The sequence below is a fragment of the Oncorhynchus tshawytscha genome, linkage group LG28 (genome assembly GCF_018296145.1).
Source record: "Oncorhynchus tshawytscha isolate Ot180627B linkage group LG28, Otsh_v2.0, whole genome shotgun sequence".
Lineage (NCBI taxonomy): Eukaryota > Metazoa > Chordata > Actinopteri > Salmoniformes > Salmonidae > Oncorhynchus > Oncorhynchus tshawytscha.
The window spans coordinates 34,912,563-34,937,161 of NC_056456.1; the positions used below are offsets into that span (position 1 = coordinate 34,912,563).

The window sequence follows — 24,599 nt, forward strand, 5'->3', positions numbered from 1 at the left end:
AATATACTACAGTCACATGAAATATACTAGTCACATGAAATATACTACAGTCACATGAAATATACTAGTCACATGAAATATACTACAGTCACATGAAATATACTACAGTCACATGAAATATACTACAGTCACATGAAATATACTACAGGGTTTTACGGGAGGGGAAAGTCTTAGGCACGCCCAGTATTTCGCAGGCTTGTAGGGGGAGGCAATTGGTCCAAAAATAACCATGGAGACTAGTATGTGTGCACAGGCAGATGGTAATTGAAGACGCTCCTTAGTTCACACATGTGCAGGGGGATCACTGTCAGGGCTGTTGTCTCCAGTAAGAGAGACCCTAAGCACTGATTCAGGGTCAGTGTTGATTTGTGATGGTAATACCAGAGGCAGTACAGTATGAAGTTCGGCAGAAACTGCTTCTCCAATAGAAATCCCCGATCACGCTTGTATGTGATGTCATGGTGACGTTGGCTAAGCTCATGCACAGAAACACTTAGTCAGGACTAACGGTCGTCTTGGGCCGACGTGCGCATGTACAAGCCGTTAAATGAAAGGCACTCGTTCGATATAAAGTCGTTTTTTTTAAACGAAAATGAAAACGTGGCTGTTTGTCACTTTCATAAGGTTGGAGTAATATGTTTAGCTACTTTAAGACATTGTGCCTTAAGAGTTCGAGAAAATTAACAACGGAGGAAAAAATGTCTTCTCTGACTTCTCAAACCCGGGTCTGGTCTGCCGAGTCTGCTTCCTAAGCGTTCCTGTAAGTCTCGCAGTGTTGCTCCTCTGGGTTTAGAAGCTGGTAATTCTATCGCAGAGCAGTGTGATGGGTCAACTTCTTCTCAGAGAGTAGAATACAATGCTGCCTCCTGGGGCTAATGTGGTCTGTTTTGAGAGGCTTGTGCATAATTCCCAAACGTTCTGAACGTCGTGACCTACCGTAAGACTTTTCAACGTTTCTTGTGCCCTTCCAGTCAGACAAAACAATATTTCTAGCCACAACTCAGTTGAAAGCTGCTTTGATGTTCAAGTGCACTTTTGGGGGGAAAACTACTAGTGCTGTAGTGCACTACTGTTACATCATGTCCACTCATTACGTCCACTCATTAGCCTGATTAAGAAAACAATTATTTGTAGGTCTGATTGCATCAGAGGTCGGTGAGACACGTGATGTTCTTCAGGTCAAGGCTGAACAGAGGAAAACCAAAAGGTACCTGTCAGACACTCACCATGTTGTCGTACCCTCACTAAAGGCATCCCTCACATCCCTCAGTTGACATAAAGGAACCAGCTTGTTTTAGCCTGGGTACCAGTCTGTTTAGCTAACATCCCACTCCTTGTACTCGTGTGAAACATGACACGAAGTCAGACTGGTGCCCAGGTTTAACTTATTCTGCCGATCATGATACCCTCCCATAGCCTCTGATAAGTCCATTCAAGAACATTTTGATTGAGTACGGTAGTAATAATACTGTATACTGTAATACTTTATATTTACAGGTATAGTTATTAATAGCTACAGATAGACCTTTTTGGAACATGGCTGTAGAGCTGGCTAGAAATCAAATTATTTGTTCATTTGGACTGTCATGTTACCGACTGTTGTAGTCTTTCGAGGATAATTATTCAGAACCACACCAGGTGTCATAAATATGCTTTATTTATTAAAAATACACTATTTACAGTACATATGTGCTGAGAGTCAATGTGACTCAGTAAGTGGTGATAACTGCTGTTATTCAGGTGGATGCCTGTGTGCTGTCCATCCAGTTCCTCACCACTTCGTACCTGGTTGTATCCAGACTTACAGTAGATCTGCACGCTCAACTCAAATGTTCACATGAAAGAATGATGTACGTTTTGCATATTTATGAGGTTTGTGTGCAGATCTCAGGTATGAATACCATCCATCATTAATACAGTCTGAAATACAGTTACATAGAGGATTCCTCAAATGCATGTAATAATAACGAGGATTTGTCGAACAATTTCACCCTAAAATTAGAACGCTGAACTGAGTATAAAAATGTTAGACAATTAATTTGGTTCCTTGTGTCCCAAAGCCTTTAATACCGAAGAGAAGAAGTGAATCCTTTTCAGCTATAAGGCAAACTGTGGTTTAGAGACACAGATTCAGAGTCCTATTCAATCAACTTGGTCCGACTGTGCAGTCGACAGAAGAGACTCACTAAACTGACCTCCTAAATCTCCTTAAAGGCCTTGTTGTCAGAGACTTGTCACATATTTTCGCCAAAGGTTGGTCAAGGTCTTGTTTCTGTCCACAGGTAAATGTCTGGTGTTCATTCTGAGCTGAAGTTGCCTGTCTCTGAGGAGGTTGAAGCGAAGGTAGTGGCAGGGGTGGAGCGAATGGAGATCTGGGTGGATTGGAGGAAGTAGGAGGCCCCTCGGGTTGGCTTCCAGTGGATTCCCCTCCTACGCTCTGACCGTCCCTTGGGTCTCACGTGGATATATTTCCCGTTCAGATTGGTGTCTCCGCAAGCGTTGAACCACCAGCCGCCTGCAAAAACCCATCGGATTAGTTCAACTGGATGCTGGTGTGAACAATCTCCATTCAATCTAATGTTCCATTAAATCGTATGCTTCATAAATTAGAGGAAATTAAATAATTTCATTCAAACAAACCCTGTACTTGAGCCCTACGATAAACCATGCATCCATAAAATCCTATAACATCCTCCCCACTCCCCACCACTTTACCTGTGTAGGTATAGGCACAGTGTGAGTCTTCAAGTTTGTCATTGTCCTGGTCCTTGGTGGAGAACATCATACCGGTGTGGTTGCTCATTGCGTCAGGCAGATTTCCGGACGCCTGTGAGAGGTGGATTCTATAGTGGGCCTCGGGTCCACCCAGAGAGAAGTTGTACTCAATGAAGCGCTTGCCCCTTTTCCAGTCCTCCAGTTGGATGTTCAGGAAAGTGTCACCTTGACTAGCGAGAGAGTGGATCTTCCTCAGGCCCAGCCAGAACTCTCCTGTGACACAGACAAATCAATAAGGCTCAGTGTTGAAGTTGTACACACATACCCAGGCAGGTGATTGGTCTGGTTCACTGGTCATGGGAAGTACACATTACACCTCACAACTTGATCACTCACCTTGAAAGTCTCCAAATCCATTTTCATATTTCTCCCAATTCTGATGGAAATTCATTGACCCATCCTTCCTTCTCTGGATGACAGTAGCGCCTCCATCTGCAGAAAGGAAAGAAGAAATGCTTAACTTCAAATCAATAAATATACATTAGGACACAATGTTTCAGCTCATACGAATGGCTGGAATGGTGAAAATGGAATGGTATCAAAAACATGGTTTTCACGTGTTTGATACCAGTCCATTCCACACCATTCCAGCCATTATTATGAGCCGTCCTCCACTCAGCAGCCGTCATTGTTAGCATTGGTGCTACTCGTCTGTCTTACCTTCACCCATGTCACAGTAGACCATGAAGGGCTCAGATTGGTTAGGCTTGATGGCGTACACTCCACTGGCTCTCTCGCCCTTGTTGAATAGCTCACTGCAGTCTGATGAGAGATCTGTGACACAACCATATTTTACAGTCTATCAGCAGCACCTTGCTGAAACCTGTTGTTCCTCAAACATTGTGTTTTAGTGTGGACCTTGTGTTTTGTAGGGACCCTGAAAGAGTAGCGGCTAATGGGAATACAAATAAACAAATGATCATGACCCTTTTAAAGCACCTTACCCGTCATGTCCAAACTGCCATTGGTGGAGGTGTTGGTCAAATACCCAGCGAGGGTGGGTGTGGCAGACTGGAAGTTGTCAGATGGTTTCTCAATGGTGTCTTGCATGAAAGGGTTGTAGGTGAGCTGAAAATGAGAAGGAATAGTGTTACGGCACAAGCAGTCATTTCTGTCACTCTGCACAATAGTCGTTTTTCTAGGCTTGAGGTGAATAATCGCAGGTTGGTGTTTTTAGTCATGAATCTTGTTCTGGAGGCAGCTCTGCAGAGTGGTCACTAGCTGGCAGAGCCACAAAGTCATCAAATCTGATTTTAAACCTAACTCTAACCTCCTTTTAAATTTTTTTTTTACACTATAGACAATTTTAACTTTGCAGCTGGCCCATCTAGCAGAAATCGCTTGGTTCTACCTCCAGGACAAGATTCATGACAAAAAACGTCAACCTGCTGAATAATCACAGTAGATGAAGTGAGTTTCACACATATAATGTAAAGCACTTTGAGCATCTGGTGATATATACATCCAAATAATTGTCGTTACTATAATGGATTGAACATAAAAATGAAGTAATTTGCCTGCTCTCATGGTTGGAAGACTGTAAGGCTCAAGCTACATGTTGTACAATAACTACCTTCACCTCCAGAGTTTTCATCTTGCTCCTCTGGTGGTCGAGCTGGTCGCTCTGCTCTCTCACAGCCTTCAGCAGCTCACTGATGCTCCTCTCCTGGGTGTGGATCACATCCTGTGGTACACATGACGGGACAGGGATGGGTCATTTCTCCAGACATGACTATTTATCCTTATAGGGTTCAACAGTTCTATCTGGTACTATAGTGGTGTTAGGGAGTAAGCTAATCACTAGAACCAAAGGTTCATAGGTGACTTTGGTCAATGTATCTTCTTGAGGTTGGTTGAAGTGACTGAAAACCCTGCCAAATTTCCCCATAAACCTTACCTTGTCCTTGGTATCTTACCACGTCAGTATTATACATGGATATTTCAGTGAGTATTGGGAGAATCTTAATCAGCTTTAACACTATGTCCCCCCCCTCCCCCCATGGGTTAAGGTCATGTTTGGGGTGGCTCACCTTCAGTGAGTTGATCTCAGCCAGCTGCTCGGCGGGGACCAGGCCCTGAGACAGGCTGCTAAGCTTCACCTCCAGCCCTCCCACCTTGCTCCGAAGCTGGCTACGCTCCTGCAGGATGCTCTCCACTTTTGAATTGATCTCCAGCGACAGGTTCCGTATCTCCTCGTTGTTGGCCTTGAGCACCACTGTGGTTTTCTTCAGCTCCTCCTCTTCCCCCTTGATCTCGCTGGCCAGCATGGAGAGCTGGTTGAAGGAGCTGTCGAAGATGTTGAGTTTCTGGAAGATGTCGTTTATCTGGCTCTTGGTCTTATGGACGAAGTCCCTGAGGCTGTGGCCGAGCTGGAGGAGACCGTTGGCCAGGAGGCGCACGTCATCCAGAGCGGCGAAGCGGGAGCGAGTTTCAACGGCAGGAACCTGAGGGAGTGGAGAATCTTTGGACATGGGCTCCTCCTTGGCACAGAGGACCAGGGGCCAAGAAGCCACAAGAACGAACAGAAAGGTTAGCGTTAGCTTCATTATGTTTTTTTTTCTGTCTTGAGACCTTCAAGGTGTTGGTAGTGAGCTGGCCAGCCGCTTCAGTCCCCTCTTCCCTTGAAAAGACACCACAGGACACAGAGCTAGTAAACTATATAGGCTGCCTGGGATGAGGTTGATTATTAACTTACTCAACTGATTTTACCTCTACATATATGGATGCAACGTTCACGAGTCCAATTTACAAAGAGCTTAACTCCTTCATGAGTAGACTCTGTTTGAAATGACTGGAGTCTGACTATTATTTCAGTGTTCTATTCTGAAATTCAAAAGAAAAGAACGGAGTGGGCAGCTGTGTGTGATGCATTCAATCGGAATGTTCAGTTCAAAACACACTAGTGTGCCAGTCTGGTACAAGAATGCCAATTCCAAAATTGGTACCTGATTTATCTGATCTGATTTATTTTCCCTCAAGTGGTTTTTAGACTGTTATTTGGCATATCTTGTTGCGTGCTAGCTACTCTGTTGACAGTTTTGACAAGCACATGTGGTAGCTAACTAATTTGTTAATTGTTTTACAAACAAATTTGTGAATGTGCTAGGATGCAAAACAGCTACTTAGCTAGCCAGTTGACTTCTGTGGCTAGCCAGAAAGGACTTGTTTTGAAAGTTGTCCAATGGCGGCGAGCTTTACACCACTCCAGCCGACGCTTGGCATTGTGCATGGTGATCTTAGGTTTGTGTGCGGCTTCTCAGCCATGGAAACCCATTTCGTAAAGCTCCAGACAAACATGTGCTGACTTTGTTTCCAGAGGTGGTTTGGAACTCGGTAGTGAGAGTTGCAACCGAGGAGACAATTTTTATGCGCTACACGCTTCAGGAATTGCCAGTCCTATTCTGTCAACTTGTGTGGCCAACCACTTTGCGACTGAGCTGTTGTTACTCCTAGACAACACCACTTCAGAATAATAGCACTTACAGTTGACCGGGGCAGCTCTAACGGGGCAGAAATTTGACGAACTGACTTGTTGGAAAAGTGGCATCCTATGATGGTGCCACGTTGAAAGTCACTGAGCTCTTCAGTTAGGCCATTCTCTTACTGATGTTTGTCTATGGAGATTGCATGGCTGTGTGCTCGATTTTATACACCCGTCAGCACCGGGTGTTGCCAAAATAATTTGAAGGGATGTCCACATACTTTTGTATATTTAGTGTACTTGCAAGCAATAATGGTGCATTTGGAAAGTGACTTTTTCCACATTTTGTTACATTACAGCCTTATTCTTCTCATCAATTTACACATAATACCCCATAAGGACAAAGAAAAAACAGAAATATCACATTTACATTAGTATTCAGACCATTTACTCAGAACTTTGTTGAATCACCTTTGGCAGCGATTACAGCCTCGAGTCTTCTTGGGTGTGACGCTACAAAGCTTGGCACACTTGTATTTGGCGAGTTTCTCCCATTCTTCTCTGCAGATCCTCTGAAGCTCTGTCAGGTTGTATGGGGAGCATTGATGTGCAGCTATTTTCAGGTCTCTCCAGAGAGGTTCGATCAGGTTCAAGTCCGGGCTCTGGCTGGGCCACTCAAGGACATTCAGAGCCTTGTCCTGAAGCTACTCCTGCTTTGTCTTGGCTGTGTGCTTAGGGTCGTTGTGCTGTTGGAGGGTGAACCTTCGCGCCAATCTGAGGTACTGAGCACTCTGGAGAAGGTTGTTATCAAGGATCTCTTTATGCTCCATTCATCTTTCCCTCGATCCTGACTAGTCTCCCAGTCCCTGCTGCTGAAAAACATTCCCACAGTATGATGCTGCCACCACCATGCTTCACCGTAAGGGATGGTGCCAGGTTTCCTCCAGACGTGACGCTTGGCATTAAGGCCAAAGAATTCAAACTTGGTTTCATCAGAACAGAGAGTCTTGTTTCTCATAATCCGAGAGTCCTCCAAGCAGGCTGTCATTTTCCTTTCCTGAGGACTGGCTTCCTTCCGTCTGTCCCCTCTATCATAAAGGCCTGAATGGTAGAGGGCTGCAGAGATAGAAGTCCTTCTGAAAGGTTCTCCCATCTCCACAGAGGAAATCTGGAGCTCTGTCAGAGTGACAATTGAGTTCTTAGCCCCTCCCTTACCAAGGCCCTTCTCCCCCAATTGCCCAATTGAGCTGGGCTGCCAGCTCTAGGAAGAGTCTTGCTGGTTCCAAACTTCTTCCATTTAAGAATGATGGAGGCAACTGTGTTCTTAGGGACCTTTAATGCTGCAGAAATGTTTTGGTAGCCTTCCCCAGATCTGTGCCTTGACACAATCCTGTCTCTGAGCTCTACGGACAATTGGCTTGGTTTTTGCTCTGACATGCCTTATATAGACAGGTGTGTGCCTTTCCTAATCATGTCAAATCAATTGAATTTCCCACAGACGGACTCCAATCAAGTTGTAAAACATGTCAAGGATAATTAATGGAAATAGGATGCACCTGAGCTCAATTTGGAGTCTCATAGCAAACAGTTTGAGTACTTGTGTAAATAAGCTATTACAGTTTTTTAAAATTGTTAATACATTTGCAAAAATGTCTAAAAACCTAATTTTGCTTTTTCATTTTGGGATATTGTGTGTAGATTGATGAGATGTTTTATTTATTTTATAACTCAACATAATTTTAAAAAAGGGGAAGGGTTCTGAATACGTTCCGAATTGACTGTATATGCCAGAGGCGCGATCAATTCCGCTGAAATTCTTGTAAATTTAGGAATTAAATCACACTCCCTTGAAAAACTCCAGCTCCAACAGCTGATTAAAACATCAGTGAGGTCATACATCTCTATCATGTATAGTAAGTTAATTCATGCAATCATCTGCAGAAAAATACAAGTTTACACCGCTAGGATTACATCCTGGGCTGGTTCTACTCTTAAGCAATAAGGCCCGAGGAGGTGTGGTATATGGCCAATATACCACGGCTAAGGACTGTTCATAGCGCGACGCAACGCCGAGTGCCTGGACACAGCCCTTAGCCGCGGTATATTGGCCATATACCACAAACCCCCGAGGTGCCTTATTGCTGATAGAAACTGGTTACCAATGTAATTACAGCAGTAAAAATACATGTTTTGCCATACCCATGGTATACGATCCCATATACCACGGCTGTCAGCCAATCAGCATTCAGGGCTCCCACCACCCAGTTTATAATAGAAAATAGGATATTGATACAGCAAATACTGCTTCTGTACAGTAGTGCTGATGTGATTTTGATCCATACAACCTATATACAACCTACATACAACCTACATACAACCTAATATACAAACTCTGATGCAACATAAGATATGCCCGTGCTCCAGAGGTCCCTCTGTTAAATGTTAACTGATTGGTCCAACATCGAACCCCAGTGTGTGGACACAGCAAACACTGCCCTCACCCCTGCGTTGAACCAGAGGCCCCTGTCTCTGGTCACTCTCTGGATGGGAGTGGCTCTAAACCTCTATGCTGTGTGTGTGTGCGCGCGCATATGTTTGCGTGGGCGTATGTGCTGAAGTTTGGGATAGTTTCATGGTGCACGGCGGAGAAGTAAGTTGGAACTGGTCAACAGGAGTTGACACGTTGCCCTACATTTTGCTTGATCACTTCAAATGGAAGTACCTGTTAACCTGACAGTGACCATAAAGGCTAGTTTATAGTCTGTGAGAAAAATGCAACTAGCTACGCAAAATGCCTGGTTGACTGCTATGCTAAAGAAAAACTCTAGTCATGGTTGCCAACAGCCTTTTGACTTTTGGTCGTGGAACCATGCGTCTCATGTGATGCAAGAGAAGCTACTCTTGCATCATATATGCTTTCTGCCGGTAGCTCAGTCTGGCTGGAACGCAGTGTAATGTGACGCAACTACACAACGTAGTCATTTTGAGTAGCTAATTGCGCTGTGAGCCTTATCTATGTAGACAATAAATGATGCTTTAGAATTGTCTCGTGGAGGAAAATCTGATTTGACCAATTGAATTTAAAGCTAATTTGTATTTGAAGATTCAGTTAAAGATCCAGTAAGATAAGGTTTCATCTGGCACACGCTTGACAGTAGATAACTGGTTTCCCTTGAACTGTCTGCGGCCAGGCATGCTATACGAGTCTACAGTGGCTTTTTATCATCGACTAGTCAAACAGTTTCGCCAGACATCATATCTACAGTAGACACAACTTGCTAATCAAACCAAAGCCAATGTGTGTTTGAGCAATCGATAAGTCACGTTTCAAGCCCAACCAGTGATGAATGTCACGTTTTTGTCCTCGCTGTCAATCACCCCCTATAACCCCGTTTGGCTTCATTATGTTCCTATCCATGTCATCTGTGTAGCAGTGGCTAGATGTTCTTTACCATTCGGGCCTATCAGATTTGCCACCAATGCTCCTTATAGGACACATCACTGCACTCTATACTCTTCTGTAAACTGGTCATCTCTGTATTTCTGTCGCAAGACTCACTGGTTGATGCTTATTTATAAAAACCCTCTTAGGCCTCACTCCCCCCTATCTGAGATGTCTACTGCAGCCCTTGACCTCCACATACAGTACAACACCCGTTCTGCCAGTCACATTCTGTTAAAGGTCCCCAACGCACACACATCCCTGGGTCGCTCGTCTTTTCAGTTCGATGCAGCTAGCGACTGGAACAAACAGTCAAACTGGGCAGTTATATCTCCATCTCTTCATTCGAAGACTCTCAATCATGAACATTCTTACTGACAGTTGTGGCTGCTTTGTGTGATGTACTATTGTCTTTACCTTCTTGCCCTTTGTGCTGTTGTCTGTGCCCAATAATGTATGTACCCTGTTTTGTGTTGCTACCATGTTGTGCTGCTACCATGCTGTGTTGTTGTCCTAGGTCTCTCTTTATGTAGTGTTGTTCCTCTTGTTGTGATGTGTGTTTTTGTCCTATATATTTAAGTATTTGTGTTAATCCCAGCCCCCGTCCCGCAGGAGGCATTCTGTCTATTGGCAAGGCGTTATTGTAAATAACAATTTGTTCTTAACTGACTTGCAAACATTTGATTTAGATTTGTTTCTAATACTTGTTTGATTAAGTCTGTAGTGCCAGATGGGTTCGCATATTTATTTAACTAGGCAAGTAAGTTAAGAACAAATTTTTACTTTACAAATTAAAAATGTGTAAGGAAAGGGAAAGGATACACAGAGACAAGTAAATATGGAACGTATTTGGATCCTTGATATATATACAAAGGGACAGGACTTCACACTAAACTGCATAGACCTTTGCAGTAAAGTCGAATCATCGCTATAGTAACTGTTTGGATAGTGCAATACATAAAACACAGACAGGTAATCCTTTTGTGTATGTGGATTCTAGTAAGATAAGTTGTGATTGGTCCTTCTTGCTGAAAGAGGCCAGCTCAGTTTGAGGTCTATGAACTCTCGATCAAGAGGGGACCTCTGCAGTACAGAGGACTATACTAATACTGCCAATAGGAACCAATAACCACACTGACCTACAGTAGCATAGAGGACTATACTAATACTGCCAATAGGAACCAATAACCACACTGACCTACAGTAGCATAGAGGACTATACTAATACTGCCAATAGGAACCATTAACCACACTGGCCTACAGTAGCATAGAGGACTATACTAATACTGCCAATAGGAACCAATAACCACACTGACCTACAGTAGCATAGAGGACTATACTAATACTGCCAATAGGAACCAATAACCACACTGACCTACAGTAGCATAGAGGACTATACTAATACTGCCAATAGGAACCAATAACCACACTGGCCTACAGTAGCATAGAGGACTATACTAATACTGCCAATAGGAACCAATAACCACACTGACCTACAGTAGCATAGAGGACTATACTAATACTGCCAATAGGAACCAATAACCACACTGACCTACAGTAGCATAGAGGACTATACTAATACTGCCAATAGGAACCATTAACCACACTGGCCTACAGTAGCATAGAGGATTATACTAATACTGCCAATAGGAACCAATAACCACACTGACCTACAGTAGCATAGAGGACTATACTAATACTGCCAATAGGAACCAATAACCACACTGACCTACAGTAGCACAGAGTTACATAATGCACATCAAATTCATGTATACTGTAGTCCAGATTTATTTACCTTCATATAGTCACTGTGGGGACGACGTAGTCTATGCACTCATTGATGAAGCCTGTGACTAATGTGGTAAACTAGCCTAGCCTCTGTTTCATCAGAACCACTTCCGTATTATCATTGCATTGCAGCTGTTTTTTATTTAAGGAAATGTTCAAGCCTGTTCTATTTATGTAGCCTATACGGTAGTCCTATGAATTTGCTAGTTTATTTTCAGTTATCGACTCTGTCAATTTTGTTAAAATGTGTTTCCGCCCGGTCTCGAACCGGGGACCTTTCGCGTGTGAGGCGAACGTGATAACCACTACACTACGGAAACCTTGAAAAGTATTAGTTTCAGTCTGCCATCACTGTCAACACCAATGGCACAGTCCTATGGATTGTGTATCACTTCCAATAGAGACATGTTTATGGAGTGAATTCAGTCATACTTCGATTAACATATTTCTTACTTAGATAAACATGTTTTGCTACTTAGATATTTTCAGTTATGCAAATTACGCAACACTACATGCAACAAAATCTCCTGGGTTTGGAAAGTTACAACAAAATCTCAAAGTAAAACTTTAACTTAAAGCCTCCGTTATAAAAGGGCCATACATGCTTAAAACACATTATATAGTATTATACCTGCTAGCTGGTACCGTCACCAATATCAAATATGCACGTAATAAAAGCACCAATTGGAGCTCTCCTAAACCTAACCTTTATGTGATGATCACCATTCACCACTAGAGGGCACTCTTGACAAATTAACAATATAAGCATTGGGGAAAGTTGACATGGAACAGATTTTAGATTGTTTTTTTTTATTGTCACAGCTAAATGTTTTTTTTATTGTCACAGCTAAATGTATTGTTTTACAGGGTACGGCACCCCTAGATGAAATTGGGGTTAAGTGCCTTGCCCAAGTGTTGACTAAAAATGGACCGTTTTTAATTAACTTTTTACCTTGTCTGTTTGGGTATTTGAACGGGAGACTTTTTGGTTACTGGCCCAACGCTCTAACCGCTAAGCTAACTACCTGCAGGCCAAAATACAGTGCAAGTCCCAAAGATGTAGAACAAGGCTTTATACAGGTAGAAACAAACATCTACAGGATTTGCAGTCTTAGTACTAATCAAGAGAGAGTGATCTTCAACTAGCCTACATTCACATGTTTTAAATGTATGCCTTTCCTTACCACAGTAAAGTAACGCTAACTCTTCCCTTTATACTGTAGCTGCCCAGACCTGCAGGGGCGGAATGGGACCAAAAATCCGTCTGGGCATTTTTAACACAACGTCCCATTTTTTTCCTTGAGGCTCACCATTATTAGCCATGTAATGATCATTTTGCACAAAACTGTAATTTAGACTGGTCCACTGGGCTAAAATGGACCAGCCCATCTGGAATTTGCACAAACTGCCCTATGGCCAGTCCATTTCTGCAGACCAGCTATGGCAGCTCAGAGTTTTATGTTGTGTACACTGCAGTATGTAGTCATTCTGCAGTGCTTTGGTCCAGTGTTTGTTTTTGTTTTGCCTGCGGAGTTAAACAACGATCCCTTTCGGAGTCAGATGTCTGCGTGTGTAATGGAAAAGGAGCCTTTCTTTGCTAATTGCTTTTCTATCCATGTTAGGAACACAGTGAAAGTGAAATGCCGTGGTTAATGCCCCATGGGCATCTCTTTCTGTGTAATTCAATTCAGCAGAATATTATTTTGACTATGTCAATTAGGTTTTTTGTTAGTTTGAACAAACTCGTTTAAGTACAGTATTTCTGTTTTGAGATTGGTAATGAGTTTTTTTTCAGTTTTCCTCTATTGCTGGGAGGACTATATTTCTCTTGGCCTGGGTAGATGAAGTGCCATTAGGCGAGTTAAAATAGAAATGTGCTTGTTTGTAGGAGACACACATTACTGACTACCTAGGGGAGTTTATTTTGAAAATTCACATCCAACAGCACGGGTCTCGAGTAAGCTGCTGTCCACTGCTTTGAGTGAGGGACCCCACCTGCAAGCTCCTATTGGTCGATATCTAATAACGTGGGTGTGGCTGTTTAGTGTGGGCCCCCACCCGCAGTCTATTTGGACGGAGGGAGAAAGGCATGCTCTGAAACCCATCCCCACAACAACAGTACAGCCTGTGCTATGAGAGGATTCTAAATTTGCCAAGCAGCTCAGGCATCCCATTCTCCGTGTTGGTACCTCCCTCTAGGAGACAGACTGACAGACAAGCTGGGCTGAGAGAAGCGACTGGAGAAGTACTGGAACTCAGACTGGAGTGGACACTCTGACATCAGGTTACAGTAGAACACTCTGAACAAGCCGGGGCAGAGTTGGTAAAGGTAAAGTTGGTCACTGTTGTTTCTTCCAGTTCTGTGCTGCTTGCTTGTATTATAATAATTCATAAGGTGGATAATACTTGTAGGTGCTGTATGTTTCAGAATATATGTATGTTGTCCTTAATTGTCTTGAATTAAACATGGGTCATTTTAAACTTAGAATTTAAATAACAAGTAGATAGCAAAGGGGGTATTCGGTTGTCCGAGAATCAGGTATACAGGTTGGACTTGGAGCCCTTACAGTTATTCATCGGACTGTCTGATAGACAGTCGACTTTTAGAGGTCAGATGTCTACCACATCCCTCACACACACACACACACACACACACACACACACACACACACACACACACACACACACACACACACACACACACACACACACACACACACACTTTCTATTTTAGCCTAACCATTTAAAATACCGTGTTGTTTTTCTTCCTTGCGTGAAAGGCCCACTGGCAGCTGTTTCATCCTGTTGGCTTTAGCACTATGTCCTGCTGCACACGGAGAGGAGAACCTGTTGTTGTTATTTTAGTTGATTTATTTGACCATTTTGAACACAATACAACCACACACGTGGATACAGAACAATGGCATTAAATTCATTGAGGATGACACAAAAACAGTTTTAAAACGTACTTCCATTGGGGATATATACGCATCTCAATCAAAATACATCTCAAATACATTTCATCAATAGGGAGGAAACAGTTAAAAGAAAAAATGATTACCAAGTGACAGTAAGTTAATTGAAGCAATTATACTTTCTTTTAGGCTGTGCAGTTTTAAAGCATTTTGCCCATAAACCATTTCTTAAGGTATGGATTTGATATGGTTTGGTATGGAGGGGATAGATATATGGTTTGGTATGGAGGGGATAGATATATGGTTTGGTATGGAGGGGATAGATATATGGTTTGGTATGGAGGGGATAGATATATGGTTTGGTATGGAGGGGATAGATATATGGTTTGGTATGGAGGGGATAGATATATGGTTTGGTATGGAGGGGATAGGTATATGGTTTGGTATGGAGGGGATAGGTATATGGTTTGGTATGGAGGGGATAGGTATATGGTTTGGTATGGATGGGATAGATATATGGTTTGGTATGGAGGGGATAGATATATGGTTTGGTATGGAGGGGATAGATATATGGTTTGGTATGGAGGGGATAGATATATGGTTTGGTATAGAGGGGATAGATATATGGTTTGGTATGGAGGGGATAGATATATGGTTTGGTATGGAGGGGATAGATATATGGTTTGGTATGGAGGGGATAGATATATGGTTTGGTATGGAGGGGATAGATATATGGTTTGGTATGGATGGGATAGATATATGGTTTGGTATGGATGGGATACATTTCATATGGTTTGGTACAGATTTGATATGGTTTGGTACGGATTTCATATGGTTTGGTATGGATGGGATAGATATATGGTTTGGTATGGATGGGATAGATATATGGTTTGGTATGGATGGGATACATTTCATATGGTTTGGTGTGGATTTGATATGGTTTGGTATGGGTTTGGTATGGATTGGTATGGATTTCATATGGTTTTGGATTTGATATAGTTTAGTATATCTTCTCATTCTAATGTAAAACCAAGAGGCAGAGTCCATGAACAGGCAGAGTCCATGAACAGGCAGAGTCCATGAACAGGCAGAGTCCATGAACAGGAAGAGGCAGAGTCCATGAACAGGCAGAGTCCATGAACAGGCAGAGTCCATGAACAGGCAGAGTCCATGAACAGGAAGAGTCCATGAACAGGAACAGGCAGGAAGAGTCCATGAACAGGAAGGCAGAGTCCATGAACAGGCAGAGTCCATGAACAGGCAGAGTCCATGAACAGGCAGAGTCCATGAACAGGAAGAGTCCATGAACAGGAAGAGTCCATGAACAGGAAGAGTCCATGAACAGGAAGAGTCCATGAACAGGAAGAGTCCATGAACAGAGTCCATGAACAGGCAGAGTCCATGAACAGGCAGGAAGAGTCCATGAACAGGCAGAGTCCATGAACAGGCAGAGTCCATGAACAGGCAGAGTCCATGAACAGGCAGAGTCCATGAACAGGCAGAGTCCATGAACAGGAAGAGTCCATGAACAGGAAGAGTCCATGAACAGGAAGAGTCCATGTCAAAAGCAAAGGTCTCAAAATGTTGAAGAGATAGCAGAATTATCTAAATTCTCTAGAACACACAGAACAGAGACATTAGAACACAGAACAGAGTCATTAGAACACAGAACAGAGGCATTAGAACACAGAACATAGACATTAGAACACAGAACAGAGACACTAGAACACAGAACAGAGACAATAGAACACAGAGAACACTACAGAACCATAGGGAATCAAACTGGATGGAGGGAGAGAAAGAGTGCGTGTGTGAGAGAGTGACAGATACAGGAAGTTGGGAGAAGAGAAAGACAGTGATTGGTTAGGGGCGGTTGGAGGCCAACAAGTTGGCTTGAGTTTCTAAACCAATTCCAAATAGAAGACAAGGAATAGAGTTATGTACTGGAAATACCACATAGTCAGCATGGCCAAACTGGAGGAAGAAAATATCCCTTTTCCTGACAACAGAACAGAGATGAGAAAGTCACTGCGCCCTCCAGTTGTAGAGTACGTCCCAAAAGGCACCCTAATCCCTATCTAGTGCACAACTTTTGACCAGAGCCCTATGGGTTGAAAGTAGTGCACCAAATGGGGAAGGGAGGTCATTTGGGACGCATCTGTAGTCATGCCTGTAACTAGTACACTGACTACAGAGCCAAACTAACACTGTTCTACCCACTAGGGTGCCATGAGTGAGGAGAAAACAATCACCTGGATGTAGAAGTGGGATGGATTGCTTTGTTAATGGAACCATTCATTCATTCATTCCACAGCACTTTGTAAGTAGCACTTCGGAGTGAATCACAAATAAAATGCACACACACCACCACCGCCACAGCTAAAGGGTCAATCTGCAGAAGGTACATCTATTTTTGGACTATGTACCCATTGATTCTTGAAGAATATAACTTGTAAATGCCTCATGAGCTTAGTTCAACAGTTGTACCCCATCAGAATCCAAAATATAAGCTTGTTTTACCCCAATGTTTGTAAACAAAGTAAATGTTTTTGTTTTTTTTACACTATAAATCTTCTAAACATGGTTAAAACTATCTTTTTGATATCATGGATGGTCAGTCCTTGCATCCATAGTGGTCTATGAATTTGAGAGTTGTTCCATTTCTCCGGTCCCATCCCTCAGCTTTTTAGTGAACCAGTGGTGGTTCTTGTTTTGCTTTGTTATTGTTTCAACTGCTGATTGGCGCTTTAAGGAAAGGGAGAGAAGAACATCTGATCTTATCAGAGGAACCAGTCCAGGAACAGCTGAGAAACCAGGAATCTTCTGGACTCATATGTTGATGACAGCTTTATGTCTTCTACAACATTCTCCACAAAGCTTGTGTGACAGCCCAATTCCCAACCCTTTGTCTTACTGTAGCAACTTATGTAGCCTGGTCCCAGATCCCAGATCTCCCATTACAACATGGGAGCAGCACAACATGGTACAAACATTAAGAAGATAGAGACAACAATACATCACGTGAAACAACCACAACTGTCAGTAAGAGTGTTCAGGATTGAGTATTTGAATGAAGAGATGGAGATAAAACTGTCCAGTTTATCTACTTTTATTTACAGTAGTATGCACATGTATGTAAGTGATCTTTATGAATGTATGCACAGTATGTTCTGTATGCATGGAGAGTGTGTGTGTGTGCACGTCTATTATAGTGCTTATCGCATGTGTGTAGGGCGTCATTCACAGTGGGACTGTTCAGTCAGTGGTGTTTCTCTGTTTACTGCATAGCTGACATTGTTTGGGTCTGTGGCTGCGTGTGGCTGTCACTGTGGTCCCCCAAGAGGCCAGAGACTCTAGCACCTACCCACTGAGGGGTCTGGAGAGAGAGGGGGGGTTTAGAGTCTAGCACCTACCCACTGAGGGGTCTGGAGAGAGAGGGGGGTTTAGAGTCTAGCACCTACCCACTGAGGGGTCTGGAGAGAGAGGGGGTTTAGAGTCTAGCACCTACCCACTGAGGGGTCTGGAGAGAGAGGGGGTTTAGAGTCTAGCACCTACCCACTGAGGGGTCTGGAGAGAGAGGGGGTTTAGAGTCTAGCACCTACCCACTGAGGGGTCTGGAGAGAGAGGGGGTTTAGAGTCTAGCACCTACCCACTGAGGGGTCTGGAGAGAGAGGGGGTTTAGAGTCTAGCACCTACCCACTGAGGGGTCTGGAGAGAGGGGGTTTAGAGTCTAGCACCTACCCACTGAGGGGTCTGGAGAGAGAGGGGGTTTAGAGTCTAGCACCTACCCACAGGGGTCTGGAGAGAGGGGGTTTAGAGTCTAGCACCTACCCACTGAGGGGTCTGGAGAGAGAGGGGGTTTGGAGTCTAGCACCTACCCACTGAGGGGTCTGGAGAGAGAGGGGGTTTAGAGTCTAGCACCTACCCACTGAGGGGTCTGGAGAGAGAGGGGGTTTAGAGTCTAGCACCTACCCACTGAGGGGTCTGGAGAGAGAGGGGGTTAAGAGTCTAGCACCTACCCACTGAGGGGTCTGGAGAGAGGGGGGAGTTTACCCACTGAGGGGTCTAGCACCTACCCACTGAGGGGTCTGGAGAGAGAGGGGGTTTAGAGTCTAGCACCTACCCACTGAGGGGTCTGGAGAGAGAGGGGGTTTAGAGTCTAGCACCTACCCACTGAGGGGTCTGGAGAGAGAGGGGGTTTAGAGTCTAGCACCTACCCACTGAGGGGTCTGGAGAGAGAGGGGGTTTAGAGTCTAGCACCTACCCACTGAGGGGTCTGGAGAGAGAGGGGGTTTAGAGTCTAGCACCTACCCACTGAGGGGTCTGGAGAGAGAGGGGGTTTAGAGTCTAGCACCTACCCACTGAGGGGTCTGGAGAGAGAGGGGGTTTAGAGTCTAGCACCTACCCACTGAGGGGTCTGGAGAGAGAGGGGGTTTAGAGTCTAGCACCTACCCACTGAGGGGTCTGGAGAGAGAGGGGGTTTAGAGTCTAGCACCTACCCACTGAGGGGTCTGGAGAGAGAGAGGGGGTTTAGAGTCTAGCACCTACCCACTGAGGGGTCTGAGAGAGAGGGGGTTTAGAGTCTAGCACCTACCCACTGAGGGGTCTGGAGAGAGAGGGGGTTTAGAGTCTAGCACCTACCCACTGAGGGGTCTGGAGAGAGAGGGGGTTTAGAGTCTAGCACCTACCCACTGAGGGGTCTGGAGAGAGAGGGGGGTTTAGAGTCTAGCACCTACCCACCGAGGGGTCTGGAGAGAAGGGGGTTTAGAGTCTAGCACCTACCCACTGAGGGGTCTGGAGAGAAAGGGGGTTTAGAGTCTAGCACCTACCCACTGAGGGGTCTGGAGAGAGAGGGGGTTTAGAGTCTAGCACCTACCCACTGAGGGGTCTGGAGAGAGAGGGGGGTTTAGAGTCTAGCACCTACCCACTGAGGGGTCTGGAGAGAGGGGGTTTAGAGTCTAGCACCTACCCACTGAGGGGTCTGGAGAGAGAGGGGGTTTAGAGTCTAGCACCTACCCACTGAGGGGTCTGGAGAGAGAGGGGGTTTAGAGTCTAGCACCTACCCACTGAGGGGTCTGGAGAGAGAGGGGGTTTAGAGTCTAGCACCTACCCACTGAGGGGTCTGGAGAGAGAGGGGGTTTAGAGTCTAGCACCTACCCACTGAGGGGTCTGGAGAGAAAGGGGGTTTAGAGTCTAGCACCTACCCACTGAGGGGTCTGGAGAGAGAGGGGGTTTAGAGTCTAGCACCTACCCACTGAGGGGTCTGGAGAGAGAGGGGGTTTAGAGTCTAGCACCTACCCACTGAGGGGTCTGGAGAGAGAGGGGGGGTTTAGAGTTTGTGCTTGCCAACAATGGTCAGTGTCACCATACATTATAGGTGTTAATACAAATAGATCTGGGACCAGGCTAACTTCAAAGTGTTCTAGAACAAAAATCTAAACAATGTGTCTGTGTCCCCATTATGGATCTAAAACCAGAAACTAAAATGGTGGCCTTAGTGTTCTAGAACATATCATAAACCAGAAACTAAAATGGTGGCCTTAGTGTTCTAGAACATATCATAAACCAGAAACTAAAATGGTGGCTTAGTGTTCTAGAACATATCATAAACCAGAAACTAAAATGGTGGCTTAGTGTTCTAGAACATATCATAAACCAGAAACTAAAATGGTGGCCTTAGTGCTCTAGAACATATCATAAACCAGAAACTAAAATGGTGGCTTAGTGTTCTAGAACATATCATAAACCAGAAACTAAAATGGTGACCTTGGTGCTCTAGAACATATCATCTTAGGGAGGCGACTGTTTTAACAGAGTCATGAGTTCAAATTTAATTTGCGTTTTTTAGTCAAGAATGCTGTGGCTGGAGATTTTTGGTTTGTAACGATGTGAGGAGAAACCAATGCATTTATACACAGGACAGAGCAGTGGTGGGAACAGGAAGAGAAACAAAGCCCTCAAATTGGCCCCAAATTGGCCATTGAAAAATATTGAGACTTCTTTCTTCGAATACCTTTAAAATGGGGAAAAGGCTTTAAGGGCGATCCCCACCAAGGACGATAACTATAGCGATAAATTATACATACTGTAACTATAAACATTGACGAGCATCCACACCAGCGGACAGTTTATTGTTCTGCAGTAGGGGAGAGTGGGGTAAGTTAGGCCAAAGGGGTAATTTGAGCCAAAGGGGTCATTTGAGCCACCCTTGTCTCTATATTTAAAAAAAACATATTTTCATCAAGTCAAATGAATATATTTTGTTAGATGAAACTTGTATCAAAAACAAAGTAGATCATTTTAAGATTGTTCAATACATCGGTTGGGGTCTCTATACGTTTTAATATTAGGACCTAAACCTAGCATGAACGTGCATACTGTACTTATAGCTGTGTGGGCTAATATAGTTTAAATGTTTGCCTTGGGGTAAGTTGAGCCAATGGCCATGGGGTAAGTTGAGCCAATGGAAAGTTGAGCAAGTTGAAGTTTTTTCTTCCCAGGCATAATGTAAGGCCTTATTGCTGGGATGTGAGGTAACAACAGGGCCTGGCCTATGTTAAGTGTTTACAAAGACAGTTAAAGTCATGTCTGTAGCTATAACACCATAGTTAAAGTCATGTCTGTAGCTATTCATAGGTTGCACCTTTGTCACTTGTCGTGTCATGCCATTGTTATGAACATTCTCAATCCACCCTCTGCCGGCGGCGCCATAGCGGTGCCCTAAAGTGGTGATAAACCCAGTCCTTCTAGCTAATGTTACACTCATCTAATGTCAATCTGGCCACATCGTCATGATGTCCTACTAATTATTTGCCTCATCTTGAAATGTCATTGTATTGCAAAGCCACAATAATGCACTTCTGATGAAATCTTCATCAGCGCTCATTGACAATGCATTGAGTAGAATGCTCAGTCGGGCATCAGTCCAAAACAATATTGTGAAAAAACATGAAACCCATGAATACACCACAGTTAAAGTTTCTAATTAGCTATGCACCATAGTTAGTTTCTAATTAGCTATGCACCATAGTTACAGTTTCTAATTAGCTATGCACCATAGTTAGTTTCTAATTAGCTATGCACCATAGTTACAGTTTCTAATTAGCTATGCACCATAGTTACAGTTTCTAATTAGCTATGCACCACAGTGTGGCAAATCGTTTGGGGGAAGTCCGACCAAGACTCGAACCAAGATCCAGCAAATGTCAAACACCTTAACCGTTATGCCAAGACATCTGAACCGCTTGAGGAGGTGGGGGTTTATGTGCTAGTTTAAGGCCGTCACAATGGGAACAGTCATGTACTGTACATAGCTTCATACAGCGGCCTCATCCTGGATGCTGATTGGTTAAAACGGCATTCCGTCTCGGTCCTAACAACATCCGGACCATTACATCCTCCAATCACCTGCTTCTTGGGCATTATCACTTGATCACACCACAGAATAGATAGACATGTGTGTACAGTTTAGTATCTTAGAGGTAACAGAGCGTCTCAGTCAACACCCTGCTCTCTCTCTCTTCACTAACTCCTAAAACAGTTTGTTTTGATTGACATTTCCCCTTCTCTTTCCTTCCTAAGATGTCTCTGTTTGTATCACCCCATTGAAGATACTGGAGTATTCTGTCAACAGTCACCTGTGAACATTAAGATTGCGTGCCTTGGTCTATACCCTCTGCTGTCACAGCCCCAGGCCTGATCAGGTGTTCAAAGACTACTTTCATCTCAGTGAAAAGGCCTGGCACCACAAGGTCTCCATCTACCTTTGTACTGTGATTTGTATTGTTTGTTTATATTGGGGGGCAATTGGTGTCAACGATGATGTGTGTAGCCTGGGGAATAAGGGATAAGTCACATGTTGTGTGTGGATTGTTGTGGGTCACAGGTTGTGTGTGGATTGTTGTGGGTCACAGGTTGTGTGTGGATTGTTGTGGGTCACAGGTTGTGTGTGGATTGTTGTGGGTCACAGGTTGTGTGTGGATTGTTGTGGGTCACAGGTTGTGTGTGGATTGTTGTGGGTCACAGGTTGTGTGTTGTGTGTGTAACAAGAACTGTGTGTCAATACATTCCATTAACACAGTATATTTTGTATTAAATGTATTTAACCTTTATTTAACGAGGTAAGTCAGTTAAGAACATATTCTTATTTACAATGACGGCCCACCAAAACGCAAAAGGCCTCCTTTCGGGATGGGGGCTGGGATTAAGCAACACATGACAACACAGCATGGTAGCGATACAGCATGGTAGCGATACAGCATGGTAGCGATACAACATGGTAGTGATACAGCATGGTAGCGATACAGCATGGTAGCGATACAGCATGGTAGCGATACAGCATGGTAGCGATACAGCATGGTAGCGATACAGCATGGTAGCGATACAACATGATACAGCATGGTAGTGATACAGCATGGTAGCGATACAGCATGGTAGCGATACAGCATGGTAGCGATACAGCATGGTAGCGATACAGCATGGTAGCGATACAACATGATACAGCATGGTAGCGATACAGCATGGTAGCGATACAGCATGGTAGTGATACAGCATGGTAGCGATACAGCATGGTAGCGATACAGCATGGTAGCGATACAGCATGGTAGCGATACAGCATGGTAGTGATACAGCATGGTAGCGATACAGCATGGTAGCGATACAGCATGGGAGCAGCACAACATGGTACAAACATTAAGAAGATAGAGACAACAATACATCACGTGAAACAACCACAACTGTCAGTAAGAGTGTTCATGATTGAGTATTTGAATGAAGAGATGGAGATAAAACTGTCCAGTTTATCTACTTTTATTTACAGTAGTATGCACATGTATGTAAGTGATCTTTATGAATGTATGCACAGTATGTTCTGTATGCATGGAGAGTGTGTGTGTGTGCACGTCTATTATAGTGCTTATCGCATGTGTGTAGGGCGTCATTCACAGTGGGACTGTTCAGTCAGTGGTGTTTCTCTGTTTACTGCATAGCTGACATTGTTTGGGTCTGTGGCTGCGTGTGGCTGTCACTGTGGTCCCCCAAGAGGCCAGAGACTCTAGCACCTACCCACTGAGGGGTCTGAGAGGGGGTTTAGAGTCTAGCACCTACCCACTGAGGGGTCTGGAGAGAGGGGGGTTTAGAGTCTAGCACCTACCCACTGAGGGGTCTGGAGAGAGAGGGGGTTTAGAGTCTAGCACCTACCCACTGAGGGGTCTGGAGAGAGAGGGGGTTTAGAGTCTAGCACCTACCCACTGAGGGGTCTGAGAGAGAGGGGGTTTAGAGTCTAGCACCTACCCACTGAGGGGTCTGAGAGAGGGGGTTTAGAGTCTAGCACCTACCCACTGAGGGGTCTGGAGAGAGGAGGGGTGTTTAGAGTCTAGCACCTACCCACTGAGGGTCTGGAGAGAGAGGGGGTTTAGAGTCTAGCACCTACCCACTGAGGGGTCTGGGGAGAGAGGGGGTTTAGAGTCTAGCACCTACCCACTGAGGGGTCTGGAGAGAGAGGGGGGTTTAGAGTCTAGCACCTACCCACTGAGGGGTCTGGGGAGAGAGGGGGTTTAGAGTCTAGCACCTACCCACTGAGGGGTCTGAGAGAGAGGGGGTTTAGAGTCTAGCACCTACCCACTGAGGGGTCTGGAGAGAGGGGGGTTTAGAGTCTAGCACCTACCCACTGAGGGGTCTGGAGAGAGAGGGGGTTTAGAGTCTAGCACCTACCCACTGAGGGGTCTGGGAGAGAGGGGTGTTTAGAGTCTAGCACCTACCCACTGAGGGGTCTGGAGAGAGAGGGGGTTTAGAGTCTAGCACCTACCCACTGAGGGGTCTGGAGAGAGAGGGGGTTTAGAGTCTAGCACCTACCCACTGAGGGGTCTGGAGAGAGAGGGGGGTTTAGAGTCTAGCACCTACCCACTGAGGGGTCTGGAGAGAGAGGGGGTTTAGAGTCTAGCACCTACCCACTGAGGGGTCTGGAGAGAGAGGGGGTTTAGAGTCTAGCACCTACCCACTGAGGGGTCTGGAGAGAGAGGGGGGTTTAGAGTCTAGCACCTACCCACTGAGGGGTCTGGAGAGAGAGGGGGTTTAGAGTCTAGCACCTACCCACTGAGGGGTCTGGAGAGAGAGGGGGTTTAGAGTCTAGCACCTACCCACAGGGGTCTGGAGAGAGGGGGTTTAGAGTCTAGCACCTACCCACTGAGGGGTCTGGAGAGAGGGGGGTTTGGAGTCTAGCACCTACCCACTGAGGGGTCTGGAGAAAGAGGGGGGTTAG

The 24,599-nt window shown here is 44.6% G+C and overlaps 2 protein-coding genes and 1 non-coding gene across 8 annotated transcripts in view; 1 reads left to right on the top strand and 2 right to left on the bottom strand.

Annotated features, from left to right (window-relative positions):
- Positions 1–1,639: 1,639 nt before the first annotated feature.
- Positions 1,640–11,452, bottom strand: LOC112227160 (angiopoietin-related protein 3). Of its 2 annotated transcripts, none has more exons than XM_024392027.1 (8): positions 11,434–11,452; positions 4,806–5,395; positions 4,355–4,459; positions 3,720–3,843; positions 3,436–3,549; positions 3,112–3,207; positions 2,716–2,988; positions 1,640–2,515 (listed from the first exon to the last, which is right to left on the bottom strand). In XM_024392027.1, exons 2-8 carry the CDS (start codon positions 5,319–5,321, stop codon positions 2,298–2,300), a joined length of 1,446 nt encoding a protein of 481 aa, XP_024247795.1. In that variant the 5' UTR covers positions 5,322–5,395; positions 11,434–11,452; the 3' UTR covers positions 1,640–2,297. The 2 variants fall into 2 exon arrangements, with proteins under 2 accessions (XP_024247795.1, XP_024247794.1); XM_024392026.2 differs by having other exon boundaries at positions 1,852–2,515; positions 4,349–4,459.
- Positions 11,453–11,673: 221 nt separating this feature from the next.
- Positions 11,674–11,746, bottom strand: trnav-cac. The gene has a single exon. It is a non-coding gene; the product is annotated as a tRNA-Val (tRNA).
- A 1,726-nt stretch (positions 11,747–13,472) lies between these two features.
- The window catches only part of LOC112227156 (KN motif and ankyrin repeat domain-containing protein 1), a 32,395-nt gene continuing 21,268 nt past the window's right edge, over positions 13,473–24,599 (top strand). Inside the window, exons 1-3 of one of the 5 annotated variants that reach the window (XM_024392017.2) lie at positions 13,473–13,755; positions 16,565–16,661; positions 21,923–22,092. The gene's annotated coding sequence lies outside the window, so the exon portion shown is untranslated. The remainder of the gene's footprint in view (positions 13,756–16,564; positions 16,662–21,922; positions 22,093–24,599) is intronic. The other 4 variants (XM_024392019.2, XM_024392020.2, XM_024392018.2 and 1 more) reach the window with 4 other exon arrangements.